Source organism: Eubalaena glacialis, chromosome 14 (genome assembly GCF_028564815.1).
Source record: "Eubalaena glacialis isolate mEubGla1 chromosome 14, mEubGla1.1.hap2.+ XY, whole genome shotgun sequence".
Lineage (NCBI taxonomy): Eukaryota > Metazoa > Chordata > Mammalia > Artiodactyla > Balaenidae > Eubalaena > Eubalaena glacialis.
Window position 1 is genome coordinate 6,649,880 of NC_083729.1, and position 12,263 is coordinate 6,662,142.

At 46.8% G+C, this 12,263-nt stretch overlaps 1 protein-coding gene across 6 annotated transcripts in view; it reads left to right on the plus strand.

Annotated features, from left to right (window-relative positions):
• Positions 1-12,263, plus strand: part of ASAP2 (ArfGAP with SH3 domain, ankyrin repeat and PH domain 2) — a 159,059-nt gene that overhangs the window by 102,164 nt on the left and 44,632 nt on the right. For all 6 annotated transcript variants that reach the window (XM_061210425.1, XM_061210426.1, XM_061210427.1 and 3 more), the window contains exons 8-11: positions 1,001-1,076; positions 1,352-1,438; positions 9,799-9,902; positions 10,000-10,069. In XM_061210425.1, the coding sequence (XP_061066408.1) occupies positions 1,001-1,076; positions 1,352-1,438; positions 9,799-9,902; positions 10,000-10,069 (337 nt within the window). The remainder of the gene's footprint in view (positions 1-1,000; positions 1,077-1,351; positions 1,439-9,798; positions 9,903-9,999; positions 10,070-12,263) is intronic.

Here is a 12,263-nt window from a genome sequence, read left to right on the forward strand (position 1 = left end):
TGTGAGAGAATCTGGCAAGGAGACCTCTTTGAAGGGATGGGGGTTGTGGCACACCTCAAGGGTGAGGCCATATCTAACTTAAAACTTGAAGAGTGAGTGGGAATGAACCAGGCGAAACAGAAGGTAGGCTGCAGGGAGAACTCTTTAGAGGAAAGAAACAGCAAGTGCAAAGGGCCTGAGGCAGGGAGGGCTTGGCTCCATAGAGGAATAGAGAGACGTGAATAAAGGGGCAAATGGTGTGGGTGGAAGCCTGGAGACATAGGCAGGGGCCAAGTCCTCGGGCATTTTAGGCCTCGTTACAGGGTTTGAACTCTCTCCTAAGCTCCCTGGGGAGCCTCTTCCTCTCAGAAGGGTTCAAAGACAGTGCTGCATGTCAGCCTGCTGTCGCTGCAGAAAGATTCGTCCAGCCTCTGTTGTACTTCCTGAACCACTGGTTAAAGATGACTTCACAAGCGCTGGGTTCTGAGCGTTAAAAATATAAAGTTCCTTTTGATATTCGATCTCAAGTTCTCCAACCACATCTCCCTGCTCTGCCCACGGGGCGTGGCCATTCATGTGCTTCAGGCTCACTTGCTTTTTTCCTGCATTCTTTCTCTTTTCCACTTAGCTGTTGCCTGTCAAGGAAAATATTTTAGCGTCTTATTCTGTGTTCACCCCATGCTTTCCTGGCCTCAGACTCTTCCGTTCCTGAACTGAAGCCTTTGCTGCCATTTGTCAGTAGAGTCCTGTTTCCCGTTATAAACTGAAAATTTAGGGCTCATTGTATATGGGTCAAGAAGAATCACAAATACGAGGCTTACTGCAGTGCCTTTTCTCTTAGTTTTGAGTGTCACTTTATTCTTGGTTTGCCTAATATTTCAAGGTTTGGGTCCTAGTCTTTTCCCCGAGGAATTCCATAGTGATCTCAGCCATTTCCTTGAAAGAAGTTTTTTCTCCATCTAACAAAATTGTTTTCTCTTTTATGAAACACAATCTATGTTTCTTGTTTTTTTCCTCCTAGTTTTTTCCAGGATGGACTGAAAGCAGTTGAAAGCCTCAAACCTTCCATTGAAACACTTTCAACGGATCTTCACACAGTAAGTAGTTTCCCTCCCACATGAGTGTTGAAAGGGTTTTTATGCGACAAACACTTTGATTTAAATGTTGCTTCCGTGTAATCTTGTGTTTGCGTGCTGTGCTACCCAGAAAGTGACAGCCCTGAAGCGCCACGTGGAGTGTGGAGAATGGGGTTCCCACTCCATCCTCGGTCTTGGTTGGGAGAAGGTTGCGTTTATGGAGAAATGCCCCGCGAACTCTACCATCTCACTGTATCTCAGCCGTACTTTTCTCTGCTTTGTTTTGTTTTTTAAAGATCAAACAGGCCCAGGATGAAGAAAGAAGGCAGTTGATACAGCTTCGAGATATTTTGAAATCAGCATTACAGGTTGAACAGAAAGAGGTGAGGGGATTTAATTTTGAAAGATTGCTGTTTTATGTTTTCATCCCTCAGTCTTGGGGGCTTCGGGACTGAGGAGGTGAGATCCAGGTCTCTGGGTGCTCAGTTCACTGTGGGGCTGTATCGGGCAACATGGAAACATGTAGTTTGTTCTTTAAGTTGGTTTTATAAAACCATCTTTTTAAAAATATGCTTATTTCATGGGGAAGCATTACCGTAGGCATGGCCTGAATCGCAGTATTTAAACCTCTTCTGCTCCGTCCGTTGCTGGATGAGTAGCTCTTAGGGTCTCCGTTACATAGACACTCATTATTCATGCCGTTGGTTCTCTCCGTGGAGCTCTGTGGTTTCCCTGGCCACAGATATACATGGACTTTGCCCGTGTGGCATCAGTGGGTGACTGGTGACCATCTGAATCTTCCAGCCTGGAGATTATGTTCCATAAAATGGGAGGAGCTTGATTTTCTTGGAGCTGCTTTCTGATGGGCAGAAACCTTAGTTTTCTTGCATCATCTCTTTCATATAATCACTTCTCTGCAGGCCAGCACATTCGCAGTGATGATTTGTATTTGGGGGCGCTTCTTAGAAAACCATTAAAAAGTAAAATTTGAGGTAATTGCATATGTTTGCTACAGTGTGGCTATTATAATGTGAAATTTAACATAAATCCACTTCCTTGTCAATAAAGGAATGTGTTTAAGTGTATAGCTAGTAGATTTTAGATCAATACCTCTATTAAACTACTTACCAGAGCATAAAGTTCCCTGTTGGCAGTTTGGCATGCTCTATTTTGTTTTAAGTTATTGTACTATAACTGAATATTGTTGTTTTTCTCCCAAATGCATTTACCTTTTGTGACCGAAGTCTAGGAGAGTAAGTAGTTCAGTATTTTAATAAATTATAGAACTTTGCATGCTTTCTTCATGAACTTCAAAAAATAGATATTTCCTCCATGTATATACTAATAGCTAGTAGCATTTTTTATTTTTACTTTTCTTCTTTCAGTAGCTGTGGACTTTATTAAAGACTAAAGAATTTGAACGCATAAATGATAGTGAAATGGAAATTTTCCAAGTTTACAGTTTAGCCTTTGGCGTCACTCCTTTGTGAAAGTGAAGCCGCTCACCCCCTGCCCTTCCGCTGCGTTGCTGAATTCTGCCTGTCCTTCTGATGTACCTTAATCCCTCCCTCTGGAGGGCTGCCTCTGCCCCCCCCCACCCCCCCAGTGATCTGTATCGCACATTTTGTTTGAGAGAGTTTTTTCAATGGCAACATATATCTTTGGGGGCTTGATGGCCATGTGCTCAAGTGCACAGATGCTTTTTCTCCAGCTGGACCTCGAGCAGATTGAGGCGGCCCTCCTGCCTTCTGTGCCCATCTGGCCGTCACATCGTAGCACCATATTGCTCATTTCATCGGCTCTTGGTAAACAGGGGTCAGCTAAGTGAGAGACTGGCCCATTGAGGTTCCATGCTGGGAATTGTGTAGTGCTGGGAATTACCCACAGCATGGTGACTTCCTCCCCGTCTAGAGAATCCAGGTCCTGACACTTTGATATTCCTAAACATGGAATATAAACAGAAAAAGAAAGAACTTGGAGTATGGAGAATATAGTGGCCTGATTGTAACCAGAAGAGGGAGCACTAATGCAGGAGCCAGGATGCCATCGAGCACTGGAGAGCTGGTGGGAATGGTTGGAAGCAAGAAGGATCCGAGAAGGAAGATCAAACCTGTGAAGCAAAGCTCAGGTTTAAAATACAGGAGAGCGGGTGCTGGAGTTCAGTAGCCCTCTGGGCACAGAGCAAGGGCCATGTTTGCTTTGGCTGTGCAGGGGGAGGGGGTTTGGGAAAAATGGCTGTTGTCAGAAAGCCGGTTATTTACGGCTTTGCAGAAAAGTATAACAGATTTACCAGCACAGACCAGAAGTCTTTAACGGTTTGTTGTTTTTGTGTTTTTTGTTGACCAGCCGTTCTGCCCAGATGCACAGCGAGGTCAAATGAACCTTCTTTACTGCTCTTCTCTGGCTTTATGCCCAAAGATCAAACCCACCAATCTCCTGGCTGTGAATGTCTTGTCTTTTCTGTGTATCACATACTGCGTTGCTTTTTGATGATGGTATTCCATAAATTGGACAGTCTGTGAACGCAATTGCAAGTAATAAGCAAATATGGATAAGTTAAATTTTATCTATTTTAAAATAATTTTTATAACTGGGGGCCCTCCAATTACAAGAATCGAACATTTGGGCATTATTGTTGTTTAGCTCTCATCCCTTGTTTTTGGATTGTCTTCTGTGAGGCAGAAAAATGAAGGTGTTGATGGATTTTTTTCAGTGTTATAAAAATTCTACATAATTATAGTTCATAAAAATTAGGTAACGTGCCCCAAGGAAACTGCAGTGATGGTTGGTAGGAGTTACTCTCCTAGTTCCTTCCTGTGAACCTTAAACGTCAGTCGTTTGGTCTAAGTGGAGGACATGGCCGTCACATACAGGGGCTTTGGGCTGCTTCTCTGTCACCTGTGGCTGTACTTTGGAGAAAAGACTGTGCCGTCGCGATCCCAGCACCCCCACACCTCCAAACCACCGGCGTTCCTATTCTGTTCCTGGTATTTCCGTTCCCTGTAAATAGGATGCTACAGTTTGACTTTTCCATTATTTTATTATGAAATTTTTCAGACTTACAGAGAAGTTGAAAAACTATGCAGTGAACACCTATATATGTATCATATTTTAACATTTGGAGAAGACCCCCTCTACAGAGTTACAACTCTTCAACACCGCTAATCTTTGCATGAGCTTCCTCACTGTGTGCCTTGCCTTCTCCCGCCTTCCCCATCCCACAAACGTCCATTTCAGCTGCGTTCTGCTGGGACAGGTCCCGCTGCAGTGCCGGAGGATTCTCTGCTATTTGTTGAAAACCTAGACGTGTGCTGTGCAGCGGAGGACTCAGGTTCAGGGGGATGGTCTTGGTAGGTCTAAGTGCTGAAACCACAGTGATTTTTCCACTTTGGCGATCTCTCTTTGTGCCAGTTTTGCCTCCCCTTTTTAAAGTGTCCCTGTCTGGTAGGATGTGGTCGAACAGTATGTGCTATCCAAGGAGCAGAGGTCCATTCCAACTCCGGCCTTTTGGTCTGGGGTTGCATATCTTATCATGCTCAAATCTGGCCTTAATCAGAACCCTCTGGCTAGGTGTCCACTTCCCACCCCTCCTGCCAGGCTGCTGGGTAGCCTAGAACTGGCCTTGAGTGCCGACTCCATGCAAGACTTGGCACATTCGACTGCCATTTCCTCAGCAGTTAGTCTAAGCAGGAGCTTCACAGACACGCACCAGAGTAGGATAGATACGGTTCTTCCCTCTGAAAGGGCTCACGGTCTGGGGTGGGGACAGAAAAGGAGTTGAGCACAGTGTGATGAGAGCTCTACTGGAGGTCACCTCCAAGGAGGGTGTCACCCCAGTGTGGGGTGGGCAGGTGTGTGTCAGGAAGGAGGGTTTGGAGGATGATTCAGAGTTAGGAGAGGCCCAGCAGGTAAGACAAGTGGGCCAGCTTCTGACTAGGCTGTCCAGCAGCACATACCGTTTGAACCCTAGGTCTTCCACTTCCTGCCAGGGTGACCTTGAGCAAGTTACTTGACTTCTCCATGCCTCGGTCGCTTCATCTGTAAAACAGGAGTGACGTTGCCTACCCGAGAGTTGTTATGAGATCTAAGGGACAAGTTCTGTAAAGCACTTAACACATTGTCTTGATAAACGGATACTGGTTCGTTCATTCATTCCACAAATATTGGGCTCCTGATGCCGACAATACAGGAGTGAACAAAAAAGACCCGATCCTTCCCCCGGCCTTGGTAGTTGAGCAGTGGTGGGTGGTGGTGGTGGTATCTCTGAGGGGTCCTTCTGCCCACTTGACCCTCCTCTGTTGGCTGGTCATCTGGCACCTTGTCTTCGTGACTCTGGCCCCGACCTCTGCCCCCCTCCCCACTCTGACTCGTACTCCAGTCTAGGCTGATGCCCTTGCTCCTGACCCCAGCCTGTCAGGTCCCCCCGACTGCCCCACTCCCCCGTTCCTAAGCCTTCGTCAGCACTCCCCCTGTACTCTCCCCTGCTCTCTGTTGCCATGGTGTCTCCTGCTTGCTTTACTTCTCAGGTTTTTCCAGGCACGTGATAAGTGTGACCAATAATCAGCCCTTACAACAGCATGGCTGGGCAGGTAGTATTAGCCCACATTTACAACTTGAGTCTGAGAGGAGAAATGCATTTGCTGGAGTTTTGGGGCCGGGGTTTGAGCCCTGGTCTGTCCCACCACAAGGCTGTTCTCTGTCAGCTGTATTATGTGACTTTAATATCTTGTGTCAGAATCTTTTAAAAAGCTGCCCAGAGGGACTTCCCCGGTGTCCAGTGGTTAGGACTTGGCACTTTCACTGCAGGGGCCCACGGTTGGGGAACTTAGATCCCTCAAGCCATGCAGTGTGGCAAAAAAAAAAAAAAAAAAAAGCTCCCCAGAAATAATGGGGAGTGGGTGGTAAGAGATGTGAGGGCGCTGCTCTTTGACCACAGCTTAGTGCTCGCTCAGCACAGCCCCCAGTCCCGTGCGCCCACACACACACATGCGTCCATGGACACGCCTGGCACGCCTTGGGAAAATGGGGAGCGCTTGGGCGTCACAGCCCTCCCTTGGCAGAGAAACTTTAAGCTTCGTGAGGTGACTCCTCGGCAATCCATTCATCACGAGAATTGACCGAACACAGACTTTCTGAGAGGTGGACAGGTGAATTGAAAAAGTGTGTGTGATGCTCTAGAGTCTTAGGGAGCTCAGGGATACTTCTGATGTTATGAGTAGATGTGTGTGTGTGGGCACGCATATATGTGTATATAAAGTATGCAGTGTCACCCTTCCCCGGCCCCACGCCCCATTCCTGAAGATTTCAGACACTGAGCCTACCCCTCATCTGGGCGGTTTCTGCTTCAGCAGGACCCAGTGGCTAACACTTCATAAGGCCACACAGAACTTAAGATCGTGGACAGTGCCGGGGATCTGAGAACTTGTCTGGATGTCAGAGGACAGAGGATTTGTGGATACTGATAGAGTTTTATGAGAGCTTTCTGAAGGTCCATAAAATGCCTGCTTAACTTATGTGCTTCAGACATATAACAGTCTCCACGTGGAGGCTCACTCAGTCGAGTCTTAGGGTGTCCTTGGCTCTCCTGGAGAAGCACAGAGTACGTGGGAGAGTCTCCAAGAATCCGGGCAATATGGATACCCCGGCCAGTTGCCTGCTGTATTGTTAGATGGTGGTTCTCCTCAGAAAGAGAGGCTCTTTTGCCTTGAACTATATTCCATTCAGTTGAAATCTCAGTATGTGAAAGGGCCGACTTCATTTGTCACCCCTTCCCTTGATCAAGTGTTGTATGAAACACTTGTATAAACAGGTGAAGAAAGGCTATTTTTGTTGGGTCACGTAGAAGTCACCTGGAAGATGCTGAAATAATTAGTTCTAAAGCAGGTTCAATTTTATGTTACACAGATTATATTCCTTACAAATTTTAAATTTCGTAGTTTCAGATTTGCTTGCATTTTAAGACTGATTCAAGAAATGCCTTGTCTAAAGAATAAAACAGTGATTTCATTCCTAACCTCTGGCATAGGGTCTAATTCTGTTGAAAAGAAGAATGTCCTTTATCCTGTTCATAAGACCTGTGAAGAGTTCTGATTAATATGCTTGGCATGAACACTTTTAGCAGTGTTGTCACGTGGTTTCATCACTTATTTTGTGCAGGATTTTCTTTCTCCCCAAATCAATAGATGTATTTCTTGGTTGTGCAGTTTAGTCTTTTGACAGGTTTATTTTTAGTCTTTCGCAGAGATTCAGATAGGTGAACAGTATTTCTCCATTTCCCCTCTGCTGCATTCATTTCCAGTGATGTTTAAAGCTGGGTTTGCTCTAAATGTCTAGTGCTACTATATACTGCCCCTTTGAGAGAATGTAGAAACTGGGACCATCCTTATCCGATGAATGAGCTGTTTGCCCTAGTTGTTTAGAGGCATGAACTCCCTGTGGAAAAGAACATTTCTTCTGTTAGGGGGTCTGCTTGTTCAGGCTCTGTTGTTAGTTCAGTAATGGAATGCTTGAGCACATTATTGATTTCTCAGATGAAGGGTTTTTTTTAAATTTTTTTGCTGAGTTATCCCATATATATTTCAGAGTTTAAAAAGTCAGTGCTAGACAGGCCATGTTCATGGATTGGAAAGCTTAATATTGTTAGGTTGGCAATACTTCCCAAACTGATCTACAGATTCAGTGTGATCCCCATCAAAATAAAATCCTAGCTGCCTATTTGCAGAAATTGACAGGCTGATTCTAAAATTCATACGGAAATGCAAGGGACCCAGAATACCCAAAGCAATCTTGAAAGAGAAGAACAAAGTTGGAGGATTCATCCTTTCTGATTTCAGAACTTTCCACAAAGCTATAATAATCAAGATAGTGTGGTACTGACATAAGGATGAGCATACAGATCAATGAAATAGAATTGAAAACCCTTACATTTATGGTCAGTTGATTTTCAACAAAGGTGTTAAGACAATTCAATGAGGAAAGAACCGTCTTTTCAATAAATGATGCTGGGGCAGTTGGATAGCCAAAGCAAAAGAATGCATTTAGACCCCTACCTCACACCATAATAAAACATTAATTCAAGATGGGTCAAAGACCTAAATGTAAGAGCTAAAACTATAAAACTTAGAAGAAAACATAGATGTAAATCTTCATGATCTTAGATTAGGCAGTGACTTCTTAGATGTGACATCTAAAGTACAGACGACAAAAGAAATAGTAGATAAACTGGACTTCATCCAAATTAAAAACTTGTGTTTCAAGATTTTTTTAAAAAACGGTCAAGAATTTGGGTGGCTGGCTGTGGCTTTCAGATGAAGTCTAGGCTCTCTGACTCCAGCCCGCCTGTCCCTTCGGCCGATGGGCCCCCTTATCTTGGCTGCAGTATTTGTCCTCATGTCCCTTCCTGGAGGATGGCCACAGCCACCACTTTCCTCTGCAGGCCTCCGCCTGTGTCCCTCCCCTTATCCTCTGCCGGTTCTCACCTTCATCTTTAAAACTCACTTCTTCCAGACGCTCCCATGGTTTTCTCCGTTTGACTCTTCACTTCTGGAGCCGGTGTATTCTCAGTTCGGATCATGTTGACTCTCGTGCACTGGTTCTTTCATTGTTTGGGCAGTGCCTAGGATCCCGGGGGATGGTCAGCTGCTCGACAGTGGACCGAGGCTGGCTCTGGATCCTTGGGCGTCCTCTGGTGAGGGCACGAGGCGCAGTGGAAGGAGCCTCAGAGTGCGAGGCGGAGTTCCCTTCCACCCTCCGCTCTGGCTCCAGCGAGCCTTGCATCTTGAGCAAGTCACTTAATTTCATCGTTTCTGTTTCTTCTGTGACGAAGTGAACTGGATCGGGGGCTCTCATAACAGATGGAGGCAGCTCTTAGTCCTGCCTGGTTGACCTGTGAACTCCTTGTTCATGTTTTGCTCCCCTTGTTTCCTTCGCCAGAATTTCCAGGGTTAGTGCTTCTGGTATCATCTGTGAAACACCAGTTGAGCACATGTTGGATCCCAGACACTGGACTTGGGCCCAGGGGATTCATTAATGGTCTTTGCCCTCAAGAAGCTGAAGGCTGGAGTTTCCCAGCGGTGGTGGACTTGGCCATATTCTCAGCTGACCAGGTGGACAGTCTGCCCTCAGGCTGGAGCAGTTGGGTTTAGGGCCATGGCCCCTCTGCTGGGATTGATGGGGTCAGGAAGCAGATGTTGTTCATATGTGTTACGTAGCAGGTATTCACACACATGGTCTCACTCAAGCCTTCCTATATTTACTGTCCTTACTAGAAATTGTTTTCCTGTTTGCCCAGGAGGAAACTGAGACAGGGAGCTTAAGTAACTTGCCCAAAGTAAGAGGCAGAACATTGTTTTTGTGTTTTTTTGCTTGAAAGCCCCGCCTCTTCCAACATGTAGCATTACTGCCTTCCTTCTCGAGGGCTGCTTTTGCCACCCCAGGAGCTTCTTGCCACTGTCAGGGACTTAAGGCTCGTAAATAAGTAAAATCTCGTAATTTCCAAATGGCTCATTCTTTCAGCCAGTTTGGGGATACTGGCATTTGTCATTTCCTTCTCCAGCCTGGTAGGTGGCATTTATGAGTTCCAGGATATGAATTTTATGTCCCTTTTTTGGTGTGTTTAAGAGGAGAAATTCTCTAATTTAAAAAGAAAAAAAATTTGTCAGGGTGTAAGTGTCTCTGTGTACTGCTTTTTAAAAATTGGAATCTGGACAGGATTAAAAACCACTAACATCTTAACTGTTTTCAGGATTCACAGCTTCGCCAGAGCACAGCCTATAGTTTACACCAGCCTCAGGGAAACAAAGAGCATGGCACCGAGCGGAATGGCAACCTCTACAAGAAAAGCGATGGGTACGTAGACGGCGCTGCTAGAGTTTCAGTGTGTGTTTGTAATCTCCTGTGTCCAAAATTTCTGAACTCTTTTATTTTTTCCCCATTTATCTGTAAGGATCCGAAAAGTGTGGCAGAAAAGGAAATGTTCAGTGAAAAATGGTTTTCTGACCATATCCCATGGCACCGTAAGTATCCTCTGTCATCACGGGCTCTGCTGTAGCGGGACGAGGGGATGTGGGCTGGAGGCCTGGTAAGGGGACCGAGCCCGGCGCTGCAGCACTAGGCGTGCATTTTAAACAAGGTCCCTGCTGAGAAGAGCCTGTGTGGGTGCCTCCTCGGTTTGGTGCCCCTGCCCCTTGTTGATGCTCCCCTAGCAGGGGCCCTTGCTGCCTCACAGGGTCAGGAACACCTGAGGAGCCAGGTGGTCTGTATTCAGAGGCCTGTGACTCCCAGAAACAAGCAGCAAACCGCTCCCCAGCTTTCTTTGTCTGTGGAAATTGGAAATCACACTTGGAAAGAGTTCTATTTTTCCATCAGGGGAAAAGAGTTTAGGTGGTCAGGAGTCTGGGAATCAGAAATCCAAGAGAAGAGAGATTTCAGTAATTTTATCGTAGACATACTGCACCCAGCCTTCATCAGGTTCTTTTTCTACGACCCTGTGTCTGTGTATAATTGCCCATGCAGGAAACTGAGCCAGCATATGCTGAGCCAGTTGGAATAAAATGATTTACTTAATCTGGCTTTTGGAGACGAGGGATTGTAACCACAGTTACAAACACGGCCCTTTTCCACGGTGGGCTTTAGGCATATCATCACCGTACCTGGTGCGACGGGATCTGGTGAAAGCCGTGGAGGCTGGTAGATATTTTTTAAATGTCTGAAGGCAGAGTTGGTTGTCGTTTTGCTGAGAACGAGGACGCTGGTGGTGGCCTGCCTTCCTGCACCCCAGGCGGGAGGCCTGGCCCTGACCTCAGTCCCATAGTGGAGACGAGCCTCAGCCTTCGTCTTTCTTCCCCTGTCCCCACCAGCTCCCCTGTGAACGGCAGAGCTGGGCGGGAGCGCAGACAGCCTTTTCAGGGCCCTGGACAGAGGGCATGGCTCAGTGTGGTTCCAGAGAAACCCTGCCCTTGTCAGTATTTAGGAGCGAGGAGACAGAGTAGAACCCCGCCAGAAGGGTGGCACTGCAGCACGGACCGTATGTACTCCACGGTACACCCACTCTGTGTGAGAAGGGAGAGAGACCGCAGAGCTAGCAGATACCAAGTGTCTGGAGGGACCTCTGGCCTGGGGGATTGAATGTGGCTCCTGCCTGGGCTAATAAAGGTCGTTTCTCTTTTCCAAAATCCAGCCTTCACTGGCCTTCTTTACGCTCACCGCGTCCCTCATGGGGCCATGCAGTTTGGATCCTGATGTAATTTTTTTCCATACGGATGTGTGTGTGTGTGTGTGTGACTGGGTGTAAGTGCTGTAGACTAAGGAAGGCAAATTGATTTAGTCACCACTCCTGTTTAAAATGGAGAATGTTAGACTGGATGAAGGCCAGGTTCCCTTCCTGCCCTAACACCTGCGATTCTGGGATTTGCTTTCGAATTGTATTCTACTCTGTTTTGAGTCAGGTTTACTGCCTCAGTGCAGAAAATCTCATAAAACAAGACTGGGTTTCGTTTCATGCTTGTTTACAGCTCTAAAGCCAGTTGGGATATTTGCTTCATTGGCGTGTCCACTAGACCCAGGGCCTCGGCTTAAGCCAAAGAGTGGTTCTCCCCGCCATCACAGAAGTGACAGCAGGTCTGGTAATCCTTTGCTGACAGCATAAACTTTGGGTCTCGTCATTTCTGTTGCTTGAGCTTCCTCTCAAAAGACATGGAGGCTTAGTTTTCTTTAAATGTTGATGGGTTGCCCCAGGTTTTGGCAGATGGTACGGTTATAACTAGCTTTACTAGCATGCAGAGAGCTCAGCTTGTCACGCCGCTCGCATGTTGTATTAGTGCTTCGCCCTTGGGGGGATCCCTCTCGAGGGAGTCCCGCTCTCTGGATGCCGCCTCCTGCCTTTAGCTGCCTTCCAGCCCAGCGGAGTGGCAGGCGGGGGCTCCGTCCCGCTGCCTCGCCTGGGAAATGAGTGGGTCCCTGTGGCAGCCCTCTTTCTGCTGCGGGGTACCCTGCATGCTCTGGGAGGCCAGATCCCGACACCCCAGCGCTGCTGCACCTGCAGAGCGTTCACACACTGTGATGCGAATTAACCTCCACCGAGAAAGAGAGTGGAGAGATGCCTGTTTGGTTTGGTTTGGTTTGGATTTGGCTTCTTGCGTGGCTTACCTGTTCAGCCAGCATCTCCCTGAGTATGTTTGTTAATTTACCGTCAGGAAAAAAGGGACAGTT